At 55.3% G+C, this 23,786-nt stretch overlaps 1 protein-coding gene across 2 annotated transcripts in view; it reads right to left on the bottom strand.

The window, feature by feature from the left end:
- The window catches only part of FBLN1 (fibulin 1), an 80,239-nt gene that overhangs the window by 14,480 nt on the left and 41,973 nt on the right, over positions 1–23,786 (bottom strand). The window contains exons 13-16 of one of the 2 annotated variants that reach the window (XM_082350833.1): positions 23,323–23,454; positions 21,416–21,539; positions 6,173–6,315; positions 4,001–4,132 (exon numbers count right to left, since the gene is read on the bottom strand). In XM_082350833.1, the coding sequence (XP_082206959.1) occupies positions 4,001–4,132; positions 6,173–6,315; positions 21,416–21,539; positions 23,323–23,454 (531 nt within the window). Of the gene's footprint in view, positions 1–4,000; positions 4,133–6,172; positions 6,316–13,585; positions 14,039–21,415; positions 21,540–23,322; positions 23,455–23,786 lie in introns of those variants that run through there. The other variant, XM_082350834.1, reaches the window with a different exon arrangement.

Genomic DNA, 23,786 nt, shown 5'->3' with positions numbered 1-23,786 from the left:
CATTAATATTGATTTCCAGCACACCTATTGTGTGCCAGGCGCTGCTAGGGTGTGTCACGTAATCATTTCATCGAATGACAATAATGGTGTCTGTAATTAGGGAATATCACTCCTCAACCTAATACAGGTAAGCATCTCTAAGGTGAGCCAGCCGATCTCCATTCATTCAGACTTTACTGGGAGCAGGATTGGCTGCCACGGTGCCTCGCCAGGAGCTGAGGACAGGCGTGCTCCTGTTTCTCAGGGGACCCAGCGGAGGAAGAGGACCTCAGGGAACAACCCAGTACAGACTCAACATGCAGCACACCTGCTTGTCAACTGCAGCCCGTGGGACCCCGGGCCGGCACTTCAGTTTTTTCTTATAGAAACAGTGATGCCAGCCAAAGATCAGGAGGGCTGTTCACAAAATCAACCAGTGGGTCTAAAAAGCAGCTTCCGCTGAGCCCTGCCTAGTTCCTATTGGCTTTGGGGAGGTTTTAGCAGAAATTTTGGCCAAGCTGACCCTCAATATAGACGGACTTCTTCTTCCCCTCCTTAGAAAAACAGTTAAAAAGAAGTAGTGAGCAGGGAGGGGTTGGGGAAGGCTGAGGCTCAGACACCAGCTGCCACCCAGAGGCCTGGGGAGTCCAGGGGTGGCCCCCAGTTGCCGGCGGCTGATGCTACACTGCCCGCGCCCACCTCGCCAGGGTCCCCCTGAGTCATCTCTCAGGAGCTATTACCTGAAAGACCCCCTCTGGAGCAGCCCCCGATTACAGCCGGTACTCTGCTGAGCGAAGAATGAAACCGGGGCTGGATAAGGAAGGCTTTGTAGTGGCCCGAGAATACCTCAGGCATTAATAGAGCATTTTCGCACAGGTCGAAAATGCATTCTTCATTTTTCATTGACAGCTGGTGAAAGAGGAATGCAATAGGGTGTCTGCAAGGGGCTTTACAGAGACAGCAGCTCAGCCCTGCTTCAGAGCCGCCTTTATCCCTGCGAAGAACTGGTTTTTAAAGGATACATTAGGGGAAAGTCTGGCCTTTTTCGGTTCTTAATCGACTTGGGGTACTTTCTTCTTCTTCTGTTATTTGGGGGAGGAATGAACTCAACGGCGGCTTGTACGCTGGGTAATTTTCTGGGAAACGGACTCTCGGTAACTTTGCCCAAGTCAACACCAGCCGTCCGCAGGCTCCAACTCTGGGCGTCTGGGTCAGACTGGGCTCTGGGCCTGCTCTGCCCCCCAGCACCAGGGGGCCTAGGACAAGCCTCCTGCCCTTTCTGGCCATCGCTCCCTCATCCGTTAACAAGTCTGCAAACAACCCGGGCCCTGTGGTTTTTCCATTGCTCAGTCTCAGGCGGTCATTTACTCCGCTCCCTCCTTTGCCCAAGGGAGACGATCACATCCCATCCCCCGAGGCATCTGTAAGGACTGAGCAGGGATGCGGGGGTGAGCGTGCCCAGCGGTGGTTCCCAGGGCTGCTCAGACTGGTCTCAAGTCCATCGCAGGTGGACAGGCCTGTGTCCACGGCCAGCGTCTGCCAGGGTGGCTACCCCCAGAGCCCAGAAGCTCCTGGGGGGCACAGAAGCTATTTGGTGCATTAGAGGAGCAGGAAGGAGGTGGGGATAAGGAAGCCCAGGGAAGAGACCCCATGCAGAGAAACAAGGCAGCGACCGGCAGGTATAGAGACCAGAGCCCAGCACAGCCTGGGTCCCACCTCAGCGAGACCCTGCCCCCTCTGGCCTTGGTCCTCCACCTGGGAGAGGGCATCGGTAACCTCCAGGGGCCCAACCGGACGGGACATCCTGCAAACGTCCTGAGAAGTTGAAGAGGCCAGGCCTACCCAGGAAGCCGGACCACAGGCAGGATGAATTCCCAAGTGCCGGCCTGGGCCCTCCCCCAGCACCAGAATCCAAAGACCAGGGCCCATGTGACGAAGCACAGTGAGGAGAGGCTGCTCTGTCTCTGCGGCCTGGGGGTCGCCTCTCACACCAGGGGTCTGTCGTGTTCCCCACCCTACCCCGAGTCACCCTGGGGAGACCGGCCAGCCCCCTCGCTGCTCTGGTGTCCCCCTCTGCAAAAGAAGAAGTTGGAAGAGGTGGCCTCCAGGAGCCTCCAGGCTCTGAGATGCCAGGATTTTCTGCCCCAGCGGATGGGAAGCCAAGAAATCGAGACTCCCAGGTTGGTTCTGTTTGGAGTATAGATGCGGCTAGAAAAATGTGCTGCTGAGCACTGGCTCTGGGCCCGGCCGCTGCCCAGCCCCTGGCTTGGGTCACTGCAGGAAGGCTTTAGCTGGGAACTGAAGGCACAGACACACTGTACAGAGCCCGCCCCCAGAGAGGCCTCAGCTGGACAGGCTTGTCACGGTCTCTCCACCACCGCGTTTTGATGATCTGTTTATGCGCCGCACACCCCCTTCCCACCCCGGTGGAATGCAAAGCCCTTAGGGGCAGGGGCTGCGTGGTATTGACCCATCTCTGTACCCACAAGGCCGGGCCCAGGGCCTGGTACAGGGCGGGCTTGGGAAGAATGCAGAAATGCAAAGAATGAATGAGTGCGTCGGAAGGTTCTGATTCCAACTCCTGTAGTTCCAAGAGCTGTGAACTGCCCCGGGGTGGGCTGCGTTGAAGCCACACCTGCAGGCCCAGCGCCAAGCACAGGCCCAAGGTGGGCTTCTGTGGGCGTGTTCACCCTACTTCCTCCCGTCTGCCCTCATCCCCGGGCGCCCGAAGGTCCCTTAAGTGTCTCTTCACCTAACGAAGGGGGAAACTGAGGCCCAGGGTGGGCAGTGACTCAAGCGCAAGCGGCAAGGTTTAAGCCTGCTGACAACCAAACTGCACGCCCTCCCCTCGGAATCCCAGTGAGAGCTAATGTACCATTAATTGTAATTAACTAATTATTCCTGCTGCCAACTAGCGGAGGAGGAGCCGGGGGTGGGGGCCCCCCAGATGACTCAGTCTTGTTTATAACATGCAAACCCATTTAAGAGCTTGTAAAGTCGCTATAGATGGCTCTTTGGCAACAGGGGAATAACCATTCCCTGTCTTCAGCTCGACAACGGTCGGGGCTGGGGGCCTCGGGGACCGGGGTTCTGAGATCCAACAGCGCCACCTACAGACCATGTTCGAAAATGCTCGGCTCCAGGACCAGCCGAGTGGGCGCTCAAGACCTCACAAAATCCAGGGCCTAAGAGACCACGAGGCCCACTCCTGCCCACCCCCTTCACGACGAGGAAACGGAGGCCTAGGCGAGGACAGGCCTGGCCCTCAGTTGCTCAGCTGCTTTGAAAATGCGAGTCTAAATTTAAGTCCCAAGTGGCAGATGTGATGGTTTTCATTCTCCATGAATTTGAAGTCTCTAAAGCGGGACAGTTCAGGAGAGGCACCGTGAACAGCTTCCCAGACGCACCCGCTTCTGCTTCTCCCCTTCCGGGCCTTGCTAGTGCCCGTCCCCTCCCCCTTCTCCAAGTCCTCCTCCACCCCAGCGCTCCTTCGGCGCTGAATCTCGAGGGGTGTGTGTGTGTGTGGGGGGCTGTACATGCGCCTTGATGCGACCTCGGCCCTCCTACCCAATGACACGCGGGAGGGGACAAGACTGGACACCCTGCAAGGCGAGCCAGGCCCTGACGCCCATTAGCTATTCCTCTGTTGCACCATAAGAATAAAGATCGTATCAGCTCCCACGATGGGGTAGCTGTGCTGGGCCCCCAGACCAGCGCTTTACCCGTGTGACCTCGTCTGAAATCCACGTTTGTGAGACGCAGAGACCTAGTTAATCCACCCTTTGTAGGTGGGGAGACTGAGCCCACAGGGGTCTCCCCGAGATCTGGCGGCGCCACCACCCTGGATGCTCCTCACACTGTGATTGGCTGGGGGAGGTACGGGGTGGGGGGGTCCAGCTGGGCCCTGAAGGACCAGGGGACTCAGATGGGAGCCGGGCTGGTTCCCAACAGGCCTCGGCTAAGCCACTGGCTGGGAGGACGAGGGGGCATCTAGGTGGACCTGCCGTCTCCGGCCACTCACCCACGGTCATGCCGTCCATGTAGCGCTTGATGATATCGAAGGAGTCGCGGAGGTTCCCGTCTGTTATGTCGAAGATGATGTCAGCGTGGTTGGCAGGATACGCGGGCGTGATGGCCCGGAGGAAGATGATCTCTGCAGAGAGAAGCACGGCGTGGGCCCCGTGACCCCGGAAATGCCCCCCCCAGGCAATAAGGACCCAACACGAGGGACCCCGTGCATGGAGAAGGGGGAGGGCCCCCGAGGGGCCCTAGATCATAGTCTGTCCCCCCTTCTCATCAATGGGGAAGCTGAGGCCTGGAGAGACTGCGAGTCTGCCCTGAAGTCATGGAGCTGATCGGCAGCAGGGCCGGTGCTAGGAAGTAACTGGTGATGATTCAGGAGTTTCCCTGAAGCTGGGAAGATGGAGAAGGGGGCTGGATGATAGGGTATGGGCGAGAGGTCAGAAAGGGCAAGGGGGCAGGCTGGTCCCCTGCCCCACAGTGATGTGGGTCAGAAGCCACTTCTCAGGCCGGGCCGGGCAGTTTGGTGGCTGTATCCGTCTCCCGGGCCACCTGACATGAAGCCGGCAGCCTGCCCTGGGTGGGGAGCGCGAGGCCCCGATTTACCCCCGTTCTGTGTTATCTCGGGGAGGGGGGGATGTCCTCTCTCTGGGCCTCAGTTTCCTCATCTGTAAAGTGAATGAGGCAGCCCGCCAGTGCCCATCAAGGGTCCTCTCAACGCTAATGGTCAAGGTCTGGACTGCCTGGGCCCAAGACGCTGACAGGTATCTCTAACCACACCCAGCTCCCGCTAGAACAAAATTATGGACCAGCACTGGCCAGGAGGCCACAAAACCGGCCATTAGGGATTTGGGAAGGATTTGTGGTTTGGTGGAACCCGTCATTCTGCACAAGGCAAACAGCAGTCAGTGATTTTCTCCGACCCAAGTCCTCACACCCTGCGAAGATTCTGTGCCTCCCTTTTTCTAGAGGAACGAGTGGGCAGGTGGGGCAAGGGCCACCGGCTCCCGCAGGCAAGCACATCCCTGGGGTGCCTCTGGTGCCCTCCCACCCCCATGGCCAGGCTCTACGTTCCGGCATGTGCACCTGCATTACCCTCCAGGACCCCGTTGCCGTGTGTAAACACAGGGCAAACTGTCCGTCTTCCCTGAGACGGTCAGAGGGCTCTTTCATATCACTGTGTCCCAGAGCCTGGCCCAAGCCTGGCACATCGGAGGCTCAGTCGATGTTTACTGAGTGAATCCTCATGGCGAGCTCCTCTGATGGCCTCCACAGAGGGAGGCGGTGTCTGGAGACCACACCAGCCCTGGCACGTGGGCTGCACACCCCGAAGCAAGCCATACGGGGCAGCACCCCGTCCACAGCCCTCTGCCGGGCGCCGGGAGCCCGCTGCCCTGGACCTACCCGTGTGCAAAGGGGGCTGTGATGGCAGGTCTACACTGCAGGCCAGGAGCTGCCTGCGGGCAGGGCACACTGACTGCTTTACTGCTGGGCTCCCTGGAGCTGGTCTGGCCGCACCAGCCCATCTGCCCCTCGGTCTCCAGGATGATGCTTCTGCACGCAAATAGCATCAGTCCCAACCCTCAACTGGCTCCCAAAGCCTAGGAGTTGAAGCCCCAACTCCAAGTGCAGGCTCCTGCTCCCACCCTTTCAGCCCCTCTCTTGCCAAGCCTTCCACCACTCCAGCCAGAAAAACTTGGCTTTGTTCCTCAAAGGTCTACACTCCCCACTCACCTCCAGACGTTTCCGGAGGTTCTGCTCTGCCCTCCTCTCTCCGTGCTCCCCACTTTCACTAAGTTGCCTCCTACTGACCCCTCAGGACCCAGAGTGGAGTCACTGCCTCCTGGAGGCCCCCATAGCCCCGCGCTTGGCACAGAATCAACACTTAATAGCTATTTGTTGAACAACTGTAACCCCTAAGAAGAGACCCCCGAACTGAGAGCTGGGAATGGGCTGGAACGGTACTGCCACGTAGTCTGGGGACACGGAGGAGATGCAGAGGCAGGGAGGGGTGTACATTCCAAACCCCAAACCCACATCCCACCAAGGAGTGGCTCCTGCAGGCCAAGCTCTCAACTCCAGCAAGGGGGCTGCCTGGCAAGGAAGCTCCTCCAGACGATGGCCGCCCCCGGGACCCCTACGCCGGTTCCAAGCCGTGGGAGCGGCCACTCACCTTCGGGGCGGGTGAACTCGCGGAAGGTGGGCAGCGACACGACAGTGTGGGAGATGGTGTGCACTGGGTCCAGCACGCAGGTGACGTCATTGGGGCGGCAGGACTTGATGCAGCGGACGGTGTCTGTCTTCTCTTGGCGGAGCCTGAGGGGAACCACAGCACAAGAAGCGATGGGAAAGGTGGAACCAGCACTCCCACAGAGACTGGGGTCCGGGGAGGAGAAGCAGGTGGCCGGGTGGGACCACCTGTCCCAGAGAGGGCTCCGTCGGAGACCCGCACTGGCCTCCGCAGCCCGGCTGCTCCAAGGGGATGCTTCTCTGCCCTTGCTGCAAACTGGACCAGAACCCAAACCCCCGAGACACGCCCCGGTTTCCGTCTGTCCCAGCTGGGATAAGCAAAGCTTTGCTATTTGTCAACTATACGAACTGAGCTTCAGTTTCTACAACTGCAAATCACATTCATTCATTCACTTGTTCAACAAGTGTGTTTTGAGCATCTGCTGGGTGTCAGGCACCAGGGACACCAAAGCAAACAAGGGAGACAGGGTCCGGCTCTCCTGGGGCCTCGGGTCGGGGGGTTGCAGGGGTAATAAATGAGGGAGCGTATGTAAAGCACCCAGCTTGGTGCCCAGCACAAAGCGGTCAAATCTCCAGTGTCACACGATGGACGGGGAGGAAGGAAAAGGGGCCCAAGTTTGTTACAGGTCTGGCCATATTTTTAAAACCTCTTTATCATAAAATAAAACACAAATGCAAGAGCTACACAAAACAAAGGTACCGTTGAATGAGTATTATAAGGCAAACCACTTTATAATCAGCACCCAGGTCAAGAAAGAGAGCTTCACCTGCCACCTGAGGCCCCTTCGTGGGCCCCAGACCCGTCTCAACCCCCTCGTGCACCCCCAAAGTAACCCCTGTCCTGACTATCCTAGCAATCACCTACCTGGGTTCCTTTACATCTGTGTCACATAAGTGTGCATCTCGAGACACTATCATTTAAACTTGTCCATTAAAAATTTTTTGTTATATCTTTCTTTTTTTATTTATTTGGCTGCGCCGGGTCTTAGTTGCAGCACGTGGGATCTTTGTTGCGGCATGCGGGCTCTTAGCTGCAGCTTGCGGGCCCTAGTTCCCTGACCAGGGATCGAACCCGGGTCCCCTGCATTGGGAGCGTGGAGCCTTACCCACTGGACCACCAGGGAAGTTCCTGTTATATTTTTCTAAAGTCCTTTTGAACCTACAGGTTTCCTCTCCATTCCTTCATTTTCCATATAGTTTACCTGTTAGGGAAGCAAAGCATCTGAGCTATGGAGCTTCCATAGCTTCTGGCCTTGCTGACTGCATCCTCATGGCGCAGCCCAGCGTGTTCCCCTGACCTCTGCATTCCCTGCCCACTGGCAGCCGGATCCAGACGCCTGATCAGATGCAGACCCAGGCCCTTCAGCGAAATGACAGGTGGTGGTGTGTCTTCCGTCGGAGGCACGTGGTGTCTGGTCATCTCCTTTCTGTGACGTCAGCAGCTGCCAATGCTCAGGGTCCAGATCCAGTGACTCATCGGGGATGGCACAATGCTGTGGTCCGAGTCTATAATTTCTTTTTCACTTGTTAGTTTGAATACTTCTGTAAAGAGATGCTTCCCCTCATACACTATCTGGTTACCAGGGGGTATCGTTCATAGAGGAAAAGCAACATTAAGGCTTGATTCTTTCTTTGTGTTGACCTGTTTTCAGGATCATGAACTAGCGATCAGCATCCAGAGGTTATCAGTTGATTTTTTAAAAATATCAGTATGAACTCATAGATTTAAACTATTTGATGGACTTCAACCCATTGTAATTACTATCCTTTACTGGAGCTCAAGTTTTCCCATCTTTGGCCAGAGGGTAAATCGGGTTAGCTCCCAAGTTCTTTTGACCTGGCCCCAGGAATCTCTGATGGTTCTCTTGCTGTCTGGCTTGACAAGGCGGTCCAGCCTCATCTTACACTTTTACTGCCCCAGCTATTTCTCCAGGAAGTGTTGGGTTTGTTTTTTGTTTTGTTTTGTTTTTTAGTAGAAAATGGTATTTCAAGATCACAATCTGGATACCAGGAATGCTCAGTCCTACTGAGTTGGTCATTGTTTCTAGGCTTTTCAGTGGACATTTCTAAAGATAAACTACATCATGAGTTCATACTGATATTGACAATTCAAAACAAGAACCACATAGTTTTTTACTTAATCTCTTCTATATACCAAAGGAATCTCCTTTTTTCCATATCAAAATCCTCGTTCTTAAGAACACAGGAGATGACAGAATATTCCATACTTATTTATTTAGTATATTTCATATGTGACCCAGTAGTCTCAGAATAACAATACTAAAATTACTACCACTAACATAATTAATTAGAATAATGTTTTTGGATATGTTCTCCCTATTCTACCTACAATTTTTAAATAGCTGTGCTATTTCTACATTGAGCGAGCCATTTCTTTCGTTTTTTTTTTCTTTTTTGCCACACCGCGTGGCATGCAGGATCTTAGTTCCCTGACCAAGGATCGAACCCGTGCCCCCTGCGGTGGAAGCACAGAGTCTTAACTAGACCACCAGGGAAGTCCCCATACTTCCCTTTTTTCTTATTGCGCTCATTTAGTTGTAGTTCTATGAGTAACTCTGTTTAGTGCTTGCATGTTGACAATCTCGCATGTTGATAATAGTTGGTGCCCTTTGTACAGGAAAGTCTGTTTTGTTGGGTATAAAATCCTTGGCTTACGTTTTCTTGAATATCCTGAGTATTCATTTCCTTCTGGCATAAGTGTTGCTGTGAAGAAGTCTGATGATAATATAATTTTTTCCCATATAAGTCACTTGCCGTTTTTGCCCAAATGCACAGGGATTTTTTTGTTTTCTCTTTGTCTTGGTGTTGGTTGCTCTGAGTCAATATCTTCAGGTATGTTGGGTGTTCTTTCAATATGGAATTTCAAATCTTTTTCTTAAAATTTCTGTAAAGTTTCATGACTTATCATTTTTAGTATTTACTGTTCCCCTCCCTTGTTTTGGGTTAGTTCTTCGGGGATTTCTATTATCTGTATGTATGTTGGATCTTCTTTGCCTATTTTCAACATCTGTCACTTTCTCTTCAAGCCTTTTCATCTCTTTTGTTATTCATTTTTCAATTCATAAATTTTTTCTTTTCAACTTCTCCTTAAGTATTTATTTCTGAAATTGCTTTCCGCTTTAATTTTAAATTATTTCTTGAGTTCCATCACTACATTTCTTGTTTTTTCCTAATTCTGGCTTACATTTTTCCTTCATTTTTCCTGACCAGGGAGCTTCAGTTTCTACAACTGCAAATCACATTCATTCATTCACTTGTTCAACAAGTATGTTTTGAGCATCTGCTGGGTGTCAGGCACCAGGGACACCAAAGCAAACAGGAGCATGAGTTTTATAAGTGACCCCTCTACCCACACCACAGGGGCCGGGGGATTCTCTCACTTTCCCAACCTCTGTTAATTTTCTCAATCCTTTTAATTTGTTTTGATATAGGCTACAGTTTTGATCTAGTCTGTGAGTATATCTTCCTGGTGTACTTTCATTACCCAGAAGGATATCACTCTGTTCTTTATTCTCTTTTTTCCTACAATATCTTTTATGAGATTTAACCTGGATACTTTTAAGTTGATCATTTTTATGTGAAATTAGTTTTCCTGAAATTTGAGTAAGAGGCGTGGTTCACGCCTCTTTCAGTGGTTTTTCAGACCTCATTGATGTCTGTGCTGGACAGTTGCACACATCACTTCATTTAACCTTCACAGCTTTTTCCTCTACACCACACTGCCTCCTTCCTCAGCTAATAAAATGCTTTGTTTTCCACTTGGGAATTTTAGAACGGGGCTGGTATGCAGGGCTTTCTGAGAAGAGGCTAGAATAGCAAGCTGAGGAGCACTGACTCATCCCGGTAGCCCTGTCCCCTTCACAGCATGGGGCAGCACTTCTGAGAGCAGAATCCAGAGCCAGGCTGCCTGGGTTTGAACCCCGGGCCCACCTTACATCAGCATTGGGACTTTGGGCAAGTTACTTAACCTCTCTCTCCCTGATGTCTTCATTGTGAAATGAGGATCATAACAGCACTTTCCTCACAAGGCTCCGTGAGGGTTAGTTAAGTGCTTGGCACAGTGTCTGGCTCACAGAAAGCAGTGTCTAGGTGTTAGCTGTCATAGTTGTTATTATTTTCATCAGCATAATAACGATAATCATAATTATTACCCTCCACCCTTGGGAGCTTGCTTTAGTACAGTGACAGTCAGAAGGGCACACACATGGGAATTCCCTGGCGGTCCAGTGGTTAGGACTCTGCACTTTCACTGCCAAGGGTGCAGGTCCAATCCCTGGTCGGGGAACTAAGATCCCACAAGCCGCAAAGCACACTGTGCTTTTTGGCACAGCACCCCCCCCAAAAAAAAGTGTACACGCAGGTCCAGGAGTCGGAAGTGATGGTAGCTCTACAAACCCTCTGAACTTTTATTCCCCATTTAAATCAAGATCCAACTGAACCCTCAAGTACCTTCCAATGAGTGGAGAAACCAACACTTATTAACTGCCTACCACGTGCCAGACGCTGCCTCGTGTGTAAGTAACTTCACGTAATGTTCAAAATAATCCAGGAAGTGGGCCTTGAAGCTCTGAAAGGCAAATGACTTATCCGAGGTCACAGAACTAGTAAATGGCAAGAAGGACATTAAAACTCTTGTGTTTTTGTTTGTTTGGTTGGTTTGCTGGCTTGGTTTGTTTTTTCTGCACTGTGTGATCTCAGCAGGATGATCCAGGAATACTGCTAAGTAGCCTCAAGGAACTGCAGGGAGGTGAGCAGTCAGGTAATTCAGATATCATCCCCCACATGTGCACTCAGGTACACACGGAGAAACATCAGAGGTGTCCTAAAATGGAACAGGCCACCTTAAGAGGCAGGGAGTTCCACAAACAAGGGCGAGTGCAAACAAAGCTGGATTGTCAGTTGATGGGAATGTTGTAGAGGGGATTCTGGCTTCTAAAGCCCCCGAGAATTTTCCCCCCATCTTAACACTCCTATGGGAAAAGTGCTTCTCTGGCCTGAATAATCTGGACCATGATAAAATAATAATTGAATACATGATGAATCCTTGCTGTGTCTTGCTGATTTCACAGAAGAGGTGATATTTGAACTAAGCCTTGAAAATACTATCCACCCATCCATCATCCATCCATCCATCCATCCATCCATCCATCCATCCATCCATCCATCCATATGTTTATTCGGATGTTTACTGAGTTCCTTCCACAGGCCAGACATTCTGAAAGTGTAGAGAACACAGGTACAATCCCTGCCTTCAAAAAGGCCCAGAGAAGTGGGGACGATAAAAAGTAACGATAGGGTAACTGCTCTGACGGAGTACGGCCGGCGCTAGAAGATCTCAGATTCAGGAAATGTTTCACTGAGGAGGTGACTTCAGGGAGGATGGCAGTTTGCAGGAGGATGGCATGGCACATGCTAAAGCCAAGAGAAAGTGCATGCAGAGAAGGACAAGAGCCCTGTGTGACTGGAACACAAGCAAGGGGGTGAGCTAGAGTGGGGAGCGGGAGGGAGATGTAGCTGAAAAGACGGGCAGAGGCTGCAGCAGGCAGGGCCTTGAATGTCATTCCAAGGGAGTTGGGCTTCATCTGCTAGTGAAAGAATCATAGAAGTTTCTAAAGAGGGGAGGGACATAACCAGACTGGTCCTTCAGAGAGGTCCTCTGGCTTCAGCTTGGAAGATAGGAGACTGGAAGCCAGTCCAGACCAGAGATGCTCAGAGAGGGGTCTGGGAGACAGTGGGGGCTTGGAGATGAATGGCTAGGAGCATGCGTGTGTTCCCATGGCGAGTTAACCGCTGCCTCTGTCATAGGGCACTTGGGCATAGTGTTAACTGTATACCCGTCCTCTCCACTAGACAGCAAGGTGGGCCCTTTCCCCACTTTCCTTCCATGTACTTGTAGGAAGGACCTTAGGATCCTCCAGTAACCTTTACTTGATTCCTCTTGACATTCTGCCTTCCCTTCACATTTCTGCTTGAAAACAGCGCCAGCAGCCACAGAAATGCTAGACATGTAAAGCAATGTTGGCAGGAAGTTATCCATTCCCTCAACAGACAGGGGTAGAGCACCTACTGTGTGCTAGGCCCTGCCAGGAGCTAGCGACACGGCACTGAATGAGACAGACTTGGTCCCTGCCTTCATGGAGGCTTCTGGATGGTGGGGAAGACAAAAGTAAAACAGATAAATAGGAACTGCAAACTGTGATGAACATCTCAAAGGCAGTGTTATGAGAAAGACTGACAGAAGAATATAACCAAAGGATGTCGTCAAGGGAGGCCCAGCTGAGATAGGAACATATAGGCTGAGGTTTAACCAACATTCAGGCCAAGGGTGCAAATGCATGTGCAAAGGGCCTGAGGCAGCAAAGAGCTGGGCAGTGTGGCTCCAGGGAGGTGAGCGAGGGGAGAACAATTTGAGGTCAGGCTGGAGATGGACATTAGCACTAAATGATGCAGGGCCTTGAGAGGCACGTTGGGGACTTGGCTGGGATCATGGTGGAAGAGTCAAAGCTGTGTAGTCAGCAAACCGAGGTTCCAATACCCATGTGTGATCTTGGGCAAATCACTCGCCCCCTCTGAGTCTCTCTTGGGATGAAACACCTGCCCCACAGGATGGGAAGTAACGCATATGAAGGACCTGACGCTGCCTTAGGGGTTCCCACGAGCGGCACATTCATCGTGCTGTCCTTTGCCTCTTCCTGGTACGAAGCTGAGAACCTTAGTGGAGGGAACCGACCTCACTTAGCTAAGGGCTGCATCCAAGACGCTGCGATTGCATTCAGTGTTTTTCCACAAGTTCGGGTTTCCCATCAAGACAAACAGAAAGGGAGGTTTGAGTCTCATGATAGAGCTTTCTTGCTTCGGTTAAAGGCTCAGCTCCTGGTGACACAATAAGGAAACGAAGCTGGGGCCAGTAGACCTGGCTCCTAGGCCCGGCTCTACCACAAATGGCCCACGTCACCTCGGCCAAGCCCCTCCCCTTCTCTGGGCCTCAGTTTCCACATCTGTGAAGTGAGAGGGGACGGAGGTCAGTCATCCCTGGGGGCGTTCGTCACCTCGTCCTCTGGGCTAATAAACACAAGCGGAGGAGAGAGAATCATGTCAGATGAAACACCCGAGCCTCGTTCTCTCCGGGCCTGGGCTCCGGCGGTGTGGAATGTGACCCCCACCAACGGGGGCCCCTGGGCGCACACTCCTCACGGAAAACACTCCTTGGTCACCCTTGGGGGCGCCAGGCGGTGCTCGGCTCCCCCCTCCCCACCGGGGACAAGCAGCACAGAGACACCCGACCGCACCAAATAAAACCAAGGCACGCCAGCCATGCTGTGTGGGATCGCCCGCTGAACCTTTATTCGGATCCCGGAGGGGAGGGTGAGGAAAGCAACAAGAGGGGGCCCCCCCACGGCCCAAAGCGCGTGCTCAGAGCTCTGCGGACACAAAGATGTAAAGCTTGGCCACAAAGGAGCTGACGGTGCCGTGGCGCGAGAGGTCCATCCTGACGGTCAGGAGCAAGTCCCTGGGCTCGGGGACGGGCTTGGTGAGGGCCACCACCCCACTGTGGTGGCTCACCTTCTGGGTGGTGAAAAAGCCCTCCTCGTTGCCGCCGGTGATGGCCAGCTGCATGCTGTCCCCGGGGACGGCACTGGAGGGGCCCATGCGGAAAACCACGGCGGGCACTTGGATGTTGGTGGGGAAAGAGAGGTGGTAGTAGGTTATTCTCAGAGGCAGCTTGGGGCACTCCTGATTCTCATGGCAAGGCAAGCGCTCGCAGCGGCTGCAAGAAAAGTGGACAGAGAGAAAGAAGAGGGTTAGGGCCCATCCAGCAAGCGGAGAAACAACAGAGCATGGGGGTGGGGAAGCGGGGGCTCGCTGGGCGGGGCCTCCCGCCGCCCCTCTGGCCAGTCAGCCAACGGGAAGAGCACCCCTCACTCACCTGTGGGAGGTGCCGGGGACCTCCGGGCCGCGGGCTCAGGCACTAGCCTCTTCCAACACCCTCAGGGGGCGCTGGGTGGCTGGGGTCAAGGGTTGTGCCTGGAGCGAGGTGTGTCCCCTTCTCACTGGCAGAGCCCCACCCCGGGCTGTCCTCACCAGGCACACCCTGCCCTCTGAGTGTCGTCCAGGCTCCTGGCTCCTCGCCCACACAGTGGTCAGGGCGACACAGGGCTCCTGAGTGGGTCTCGGAGACGACCCCCGAAGTGAGTGTCTGCACGCCGGCAAGTCCGGCTGCAGCCGTCTACGGAGCGCCCAGCTATTGGTCATCACGCCTTCGCTAGTGCGATCACACCCGCATGGGGATGGGGGCTGAGGGCCATTGTTCAGATGGGGAAACTGAGGCTGAAAGAGTCAGTGGCCTTCCTGAGGTCACAGAGTGAGTGAGGAAGCTAGATTTGTGCTCAGGCAGTGAGGTCTGTTCCCCGTCTTCCCTCGCTAAGCCCTGTGCTCTAGGCCCAGTTCCCCGTCTGTGTCCACAGGGCCAACCAGGGCTTGAGACGGAGATGGAGGGATGTTCTAACGTCCTGTGACAGGATGGGGACAGGTTCTAACTTCCTGTGACAGGATGGGGACAGGATCTAACTCCCTGTGACAGCATGGGGACAGGTTCTAACCTACTGTCACAGGATGGGGACAGGTTCTAACGTCCTGTGACAGGATGGGGACAGGTTCTAACTTCCTGTGACAGGATGGGGACAGGATCTAACTTCCTGTACAAGGATGGGGACAGGTTCTAACCTACTGTCACAGGACGGGGACAGGTTCTAACGTCCTGTCACAGGATGCGGACAGGATCTAACTTCCTGTGACAGCATGGGGACAGGTTCTAACTTCCTGTACAAGGACGGGGACAGGTTCTAACCTACTGTCACAGGACGGGGACAGGTTCTAACATCCTGTACAAGGATGGGGACAAGTTCTAACGTCCTGTGACAGGACGGGGACAGGTTCTAACGTCCTGTGACAGGACAGGGACAGGTTCTAACATCCTGTGACAGGACGGGGACAGGTTCTAACATCCTGTGACAGGACGGGGACAGGTTCTAACGTCCTGTGACAGCATGGGGACAGGTTCTAACTTCCTGTACAAGGATGGGGACAGGTTCTAACCTACTGTCACAGGACAGGGACAGGTTCTAACGTCCTGTGACAGTACAGGGACAGGTTCTAACGTCCTCTGACAGGTTGGGGACAGGTTCTAAAGCCCTGTGACAGGATGGGGACAGGTTCTAAAGCCCTGTGACAGGATGGGGACAGGTTCTAAAGCCCTGTGACAGGACGGGGACAGGTTCTAACGTCCTGTGACAGGACAGGGACAGGTTCTAACGTCCTCTGACAGGACGGGGACAGGTTCTAACGTCCTGTGACAGGACGGGGACAGGTTCTAACGTCCTGTGACAGGATGGGGACAGGTTCTAACGTCCTCTGACAGGATGGGGTCAGGTTCTAACGTCCTGTGACAGGATGGGGACAGGTTCTAACGTCCTCTGACAGGACGGGGTCAGGTTCTAATGTCCTGTGACAGGATGGGGACAGGTTCTAACGTCCTATGACAGGATGGGGACAGGTTCTAACGTCCTCTGACAGGACGGGGACAGGTTCTAACGTCCTGTGACAGGATGGGAACAGGTTCTAACTTCCTGTGAGATGATAAGAACAGGGCCTATCTTCTGCCTCCTGAACTCCAGGCCCATCACACTCTGAAGGCAACTGCCTTAGAAGCAGAGCCAAGGTGCAGAGCCCTACGGGACCTGACAGAGCACGTCCCAGGAAGTTCTGCCACCTTGACTGTGTTTGGATTCTCCAACCACGATCATCTACTGTCCTAGTCTTCTATCACGCCTCCATTTCAACTTTTTTAGTTTCCATGCCTCTTGTTAGGCAACTAGGACTTATTTACACTTGGCATTTATTGTGAGCGCTGTCTCTTTTTACATCCTATGTCCAGGATGTAAAATCCTTTCTTTCAGTTGACCATTTACCATTCTGAGCTCTTAGAAAGGGCGGCCCTGGGAATGAGCTCCAGGCTAGTGAAGGTGGGTGAGGATCAGGAACACTGAAGAGGAGGGTTCTGCGTGGGAGGGGGCTCAGAGGCAGAGGGGAGAGGCAGGAAAGAAGGCGGGCATGCGTGCTGCTGAGGGGCAGTGCCCCCTCACAAAGACACCCAGGTCCAGGCCAGATGGGAGTGCGCCAGGTGACTGTGGAGAAACCGAGGGACGGGGCCTGGCCTCGTGCTGGGTACACTGGGGCTTCTGCTTCCCCAAGCTCACCTCACTGTCCCACCTGGTTCTCCTTATTCTACTGACGAAGCTCAGTGAGAACATGTAATTTGTCCACGACTCCACGGTCTGTACTAAATGCCAGAAGCAAAGTGGGCCTGTCTCACTTCAAAGCCTGTGTGTACACGTGCACACACACACACACACACACACACACACACACACACACACACACACACACACACACGCCCCAGCTGCTTCAGGAAGGGCCTGGTGGATCTGGCCAGCAGGTGGCGCCAGCGTCTCCTTCATGTGCGTTAAGTTTTCCCACGTCTCCCATATCCAAGGCCAGGATTTTGATTCGCCAGAGGATTAAGCCGGCATGGGTGGAAGGCAGGGAACATGAGGTGTGCATGAAGTTCTGGCATCACACACCAGAGAGCTGGATACTCCTTCCTCCTCAGTGGTCCCCACCCACCCCCAACCCCACAGGGTCACCAAGCGGAGCCCCCAAGCCCTTCCTCACTCTGGGCCTTTCTGGGCCTGGCTCCTTTCAGACTGCTTGCTTCCCAAGGGTGGGGCTGTGGCTCTCTGGCTTCATCTCCAGTACCAGCTCGACACCTACATGCTTTCTACCTGCACACGAGTAAATACGGGCCTGATTTTCCTGGTCAGTTCCAACATCAATTATCCTATCCTGCTCTCCCCCATACTTGCCGAAACATCTCAGAAAGCATAACAACTGCCTCTGGCAAACTGCCTGTCAGCCTGGGGACGGCAGCAAAGTCTTTGTTAGCCGGTGTGTCTAAACAGAGGAGGGGCCGTCGCCACCGCATCTATTACGGAGCAGAGGAGGCCGGGACCCCCGGGACCACGCACCTTGGTTTCCATCTCGACCCGCATGAGAGAACATTGTGCCCAGATTTTTCAGTTCAACGAATTTGATCAGGACACCCCAAGTTCCATGAAAATGCAATTACTGAGGGCCACCACACGCCAGAGAAAAAAGGTCCTCAAGGCCAGTCCCTTCTCTCGGGAGGCACGGCCATTCTGGCCGCTCCCCAGGCTGTCTGATGCTCGCAGCCATCCCTGCTGGCACTTCCCTGACTTTCAGGCTCCTGTCATTCTGGACACAAGCCCCAGGAACTGGCCGGGGCAGGGCTCCACCCGCTCTGCCCACCCGCATTACCGCCTGGGGTCGAACAGCTGTGCCAACCAAGGCTGCCCAGCCTCGCTCTGGCTTCCGAGACCCCGGGTGTCAGGGGCCTGCCCCGCCGAGGGGGTAAAGAGGATGTTTTCGGCCCCACCCCAGGCTCTGGGACACTGAACGTTCCTCCCGTGGGGAGGAGGGAATTGTGTGCTCGGGATCTTAACAGCCCGGTCAGTCCGTGAGGCGCAGCCCCGCGGTTTGCGGCCCAGCCTGCTGGGTCATGTTCCAGTTACCACTGGCCAGAAGGAGGCTGTGTGGGAGAGGGAAGGCTGAGGCCCAGAGACAGAAAGACAAAGAGACACAGAGAGAGAGAGAGAGAGAGAGAGAGAGAGAGACTCAAATCTTGCCTGTAAAGGCTCCCTTAATGTTAACCACAGAAGTGCCAGTTACTGGGTCCTTCCTAATGCAGCTTTTTTGAATTTTACAAATTGCTTTCTGAAGGTCAGATAGTAAATTCTTTAAGAGGATTTTTGTGGAGAAGGAAAAGGGCTGTAAAGTAGAAAACTCCAGCCTGAGGGGTCTGCAGTGCTGAGAGAGGGTCGGCCCCTCCTCACCTGGAGCTCCGGCCTGCGTCCTGCCCACGTTGGTCTACATGACGTGTCAGTGACCTGTCACCGTGCTCACCCTAAGCTAGCAGTGCTCCTGTGGTCCCAGAGGAACCCCCCCAACGGGGACGAGGCAACCAGGATGAGACCCCCTATGGCCCCTCAACCTGGGGTTCCAGGCCCGGCCCTCACTTCCTGTGCCTGACGCTGGGCTCCTGGCTGGTCCATGATTCCTCAGCAGGGTTAACAAAGGAGAAATTCTAACTAGGCAGATTCCCATGTGCAGCAGGCACGGCTCCAGGACCACACAGCCCTTCAGGAGCCCATGTCTCGTCTTCCCATCTAAGGGCTGAGCGACCCTAGACCCGCCAGTCACACAGTCAGCCCACAGGCACACAGGCAGCAGCAGAGCAAGGGCTGCACAGCTGCTCTGAGGAACCTCTGGATTCTGAGGACGGGACCAGGGGGGCCAGTTTTCATCCTCCTCACCACCACTGCTGTCTGGGCACCAATGCTGGCCGTGGGCTGGGCACGTGGAGCGTTACCGCCAATCCTCATTAATCCTCCAGGCACTGACAAGCAGGGATTGTCAACACTGTGTTACAGAGGCAAAAAGGGCCCTTGGGTGACCAAGACCCAAGGTCATGGCACCGAGGAACAGGAGAGCCAGGCCCGGAAGCCAGGATGGGACCCAGGCCTGGTTCCTCCCTCCTCCAGGCAGCCTCCCAGGCCATGCCCCAACCTGGACACCAGGGCCCACCTTCCCTCCACCCATAAATACTGGCAGTAAAACACGCCTTGGGGCGCCTATCCACACCCCCCAGGGCTGAACTCAGGGCAAGCGGTATGGAGGTGGCTCAGCCCCACAATCGCAGGTCACCCTACAGGAACCCAGGAGGGCGATATCACCGCCCCCTTTACAGCAAGAAGCTCACGGGACCTGGTCACGGTCAAGGTCAAGGGGCCTGGAACTGACTGAGCTTAGGAGGCAAACCTGAGTGAGCCGGACACCAAAGCCAGATCGTTCATCTCAATGCCAGACAGCATCTCCATGAGGCCCGAGAACAGCCACAGGGGCTCAGTCAGGACCCTCAGTGCGGGGACCACACCTTTTCCCAGCTCCACTCGCCTCCCAGCCTCTGCTCCGGCCGCTGGGTGGCGCTGGTGAGCGGCATGCTGGTCAATGGGGCCACAGTCTCCCCTGGAGGGGCTGCCTGGAGTTTCATCCTCCCCCTCTCACCTTGACTGCGGGTAGGGGCTCACTTCCTGCCCTTTTAACACAGAGAATGACGGAGCCCCCTCTTTATCATCCCCTGGGGGGCAGGCTGAGGAACCCCTGGGATGGAGACAGACCAGGCCCTGGAGCATCAGTCCCTCGGTCAGCAGAACGTGGTTCCTCGCTGAATAGCCCATATTCACGGCCAGGACTCCTCTGTTCCCCTTTAATGCAGGTCCACAGCCCCGCTCCAATCCCACCCCTCGCTCCCTCTCCCTCTGCCTAACTCGGCTCCTCCTTCCCCCTCCACTCAAGCATTGCCAACTCCAGGCCCCCCTGCCGACCGTGCTCCCCGCCAGAGAGGGGGGCCCTCCTTGGTCTCAGTACCCCTGCACTCTGCCCGCTGCCATTCTGCATGTGCTCCTCGGGGGCTCAGAGCAGGGGATGGGGGGCCTTTGTGGGCCCACTGTCTGCCCAGGTGCCTGCACAGGCTCACGGAGAACATTCCCCAAACAAGTAAATGACTTTCGCCGGCACTGCGGGGCGGCGAAGGATTCCACCACAAGCATCGACGCGGTGGGGGGCAGGGGGCAACTTCAGCCACAACCTCAGGACACGACGCTAGCCTGCCGGCCTGCCCACCCCCAGCTTAGGAGGCGTGAAGACCCTGCACAGGGCAGCCTCCGCCCCTTTTGCTTTCGTGATCGTGTGTGAGTTATACATGGAGAGCAATCAGCCAGTCTTCCAGAATCCTCAGACCCAGACACAGACAAGGGCCTGGGAGCGAGGGAATGCAGACACACAGCAGCGCAGCCTCAAATTAAGGATACGGATCTTTCTTCACAGCTCAGGGGAGCACCGACACTGCCCACTTAGCTGTTGCATAACCCACAGGCTCTTTGGAATGCTGGCAAACCCAGTTCTGGAGTGGCTTCTCCCTGCCTGGCAAGCACGCCCGCTGGGGAAACTGAGAGGACCTGCGGGGGGCAGGAGCGGCAAGGCCGGGGGATGAACACCCCCGACGCCAGGAAGAACACTGGAGCCGTCTGAGCGTCTCCTGCTCTGGCATTCGGCCAGCAGGAGGCGGGGCCAGAACAGCAAGTGGAGGCGGGGCCAGAACAGCAAGTGGACGCTGGGGCCTGGGACCCCGCCAAGATGGCACTGACCAGGGCCAAGGCCAAGAGGCCAAGTTTCCCAGGCAGCCTGGCTGTGTGCTGGCTTTGAGCACTTCCCAGGGCTGGAGGGAAGGGGTCACGCATCCACGCTCCTGAGATCGGCTCCCACTGTGGAGCTTTTCCTTAAACAACTGCCAGGGGCACGAAAGGAGACCCATCTGATAAATAAGGGATGGGGTCGTGTGCGGCGAGACCAGAGGGTACTCACTGCTCCCTGAGGAACAGGGCTCCTGGACACCCCAGCAGGATACATCCCGGTGGCCTGAGAGTGAGTGAGCATACAGTGACATATGGACACACAGCTTCAAGCTGAGGACACAGAACCTTTCGTGCTGTTCCCACGCTGTCACTGGGCTGAAGAGAGTCTGGTTTTCAGGTGGGGTCATCTAACAATGACACCCCAACAAGTCACGTCGGCTCACCCAGAGTCATCGTTACCTTTATCTGAGTCAGAGCAGGTTCTGCTATCTGCATGTCACAGATGAGGAAACTGAGGCCCAGAGAGCTGTCCCTTGCCCAAGCCTTCACCCCAGGGAGCAAGAGGGCCGGGGTTTCTCCGTGGCTCCACGCACAGGCGAGTCTGGGAGCAGGCCGACCTTGGGCCCATATGAGGTCACTACCTTCACTTTCTGCAACCAGTCTCATTGGCATTTAGGCGCCTGAGAACCAGGGATCCTTGATTTTCCCAAGACCCACGTGGGAGGGCACGGCTCATTAACTACTCGCCCAGGCCGGGAGCCGGGCCCCCAGGAAGGCCAACACAGACAGACAATCGCGGGGACCGAGGGACTTACGTGTCTGCGGAGCGGCGGTAGTTCTCGGGACACTCAAAGGCCAGGCAGCGGAAGCCGCCCTGGATGTTGAAGCAGGTCTCGTTGATGGAGCAGTTGTGGATGCCGGTCACACACTCATCAATGTCTGCAGGAGATCCCAAGGCAGCACGGTGAAGGCCAAGGCCCCCCAGCCGCCCCCATCCACAGACAGGGGTGCCCAGGCCTCCCATCAACCAGGGTCGGGGGGACCAGGCCATCCTGGCCCTCCACTGGCTGCTCTCTGGAGCAGAGCCCTGTGCCAGCTTTTTTACTTATAGGAGATTATATTTAATATACCTATTATTCACAATCCCAGGAGTAAGCATAATAATGATAATGGCAAACACTATATGACAGCCCTTAAAGTGTTTTGCAGGAAACACCTGCTTCTCATTATAATTAAATGAGGCAAGTAGTGTTATTATCCTCATTTTAGGGAAGAGTCATAGGGGTTAAGTGACTGGCCTAAGGTCACACATTTTGTAAGTGACGGAGTTGAGCTTTGAACCCAGGCAGCCAGTGCCTCTCTGAGGCTCCCGAGTTGCGTCAGCCTTACCTCACGTGCCACTAGTAACATCCTAGGAGGGAGTGAGCAGAAGCCACTAGCCCCATATTACAGATGAGGAAACTGAGGCTTAAAGGGATTCTATGTTGGGCCCAGTGTCCAAAGTCAGTGACTATCTGGGCTGGACCGGAACCCGGCCTGGGGCATGTCACGAGGTCACCCTGGACATGGGGAGCCGTCCCCTTCCCACAACTGACCGGAGCAGCCAAATGGTGGGCCCAGGGGATGTCACCGTGCCAGAGGCATCTGTTAAGAGATGCCAAATCCTGACCATTGGTGGCAAAAACAGCACTCCCCAATCTCAAAGGCTGAGGCTCAGGAATGTGTTTTCACTGTGTCTGGCAGGACCCCAGCCTGCGGTGAGGGCGCCTGGCCAGGTCATCTGCTTCGTCAGAAATGTGAAAACAGAGCAACTTCCATCCGGAGCTCTGGACGAGCTGAGCGGGTCCCTCCCAGGAAACGCCACAGCTCCTGCCCGCCTCTGATCAAAGTCTTCAAACCTTCTTCATGACCAGAAAGGACATCTGCAGGACCCGGGCCCTCCAGAGCCTCTGGGCCACCAGCCCCATGTGGGGACTCATCAGGAGGGGCTGGACAGAGCCAACTTCTGACTCAGCTTCTGCGGCCATTCCCGGAGGTGAGGCCCACGCGCCTGTTCCAGGGTCGCTCCTTCACAAATATCTACTTAGCACCCCCCTCAGTAACCAAATGGACGGTTACAGGACGCTGATGACCCCTGGAGTGTTCTTAGAAATGGGAGCCTAGTACAACAGGATGGACGCCGCTCGCCCCTCGTTTAGCCGACCCCCGGGCCCCCGCGGCACCCTCCAGCCATAGTGTCCTAAATACAGAGACCTCTGGGTTGTCACACGCCCTGACCAGGCCCATCCCCTCGCCAAGTGGGGATCAGCACCCCGGGACAGAGGCCTGCGCTGTCTGCTCACTGCTTTGCCCTTAACACCCAGCAGGGCCTGGGTTTGTCGAGTGACTGAACGGAAGACTAAACGGCAGTGCTATGCTATGGGGTCTCCGGGCACTGACGTCCTGTGTCCTCCGTGGTGGGCATCTTCCTAAAGGCTGTCAGCCCCACTTCGGGCCCTCTTGGGGCTGCCCAGGGCAGGGCGGGGGGCTCAGAACCCCCGGCGGACAAGTGTGCCCGGGGATGGGAGACCACGGTGCCCGTGGAGCCCAGGACACACCCAGGATGCAGAGCTGTTCCCTCTCCGAACGCACCCCGTCTGTGGTGTGGCTGCCAGGCCTCAGCCCCCCAACATCGCAGAGTCCCGAGCCGGCCTGAGACACCCCGGAGTCCCACCCCGCTCACCTTGGCAGTTGCGGCCGTTGGGAGCCAGTCTGTATCCGGTCGAGGGGCAGCTGCACTGGAAGCTTCCAGGGGTGTTGAGGCAGCGGTAGGAGCAGATGTGGCCCCCGGTGGGCAGGGCGCACTCGTCGATGTCTGTGACGGCAAAGCCCACCCTCAGCGTCTGTGTGGACCCCGGCTGGGCTACTACCCCCCGTGGTGGGCTGAGCTGCGGCCTGGAGGGCAGCCGCACGGGACAAGCCGGACATGGCGCGGGGGGCCTCAAAGTGCTGCGGCTGGAGCGGCCTCAGAGACCATCACGCCAGAAGGGGAAACTGAAGCCCAGAGAGGGTAAGAGCCTAGCCTAGGGCCACACAGCAAGTTCATGGTGTGAAGTGTGCACGTGGAAGGGGAGGAGGGAGACTGGGGAACCGGTGGCGGGGGGCGGTGCCCAGGGCTTCAGAATGACACACGTAGAGGTGCCCTGG

This window comes from Balaenoptera borealis (genome assembly GCF_965194805.1).
Source record: "Balaenoptera borealis genome assembly, chromosome: 13".
Taxonomy (NCBI): Eukaryota; Metazoa; Chordata; class Mammalia; order Artiodactyla; family Balaenopteridae; genus Balaenoptera; species Balaenoptera borealis.
This window is presented reverse-complemented; position numbering and strand designations above follow the sequence as displayed.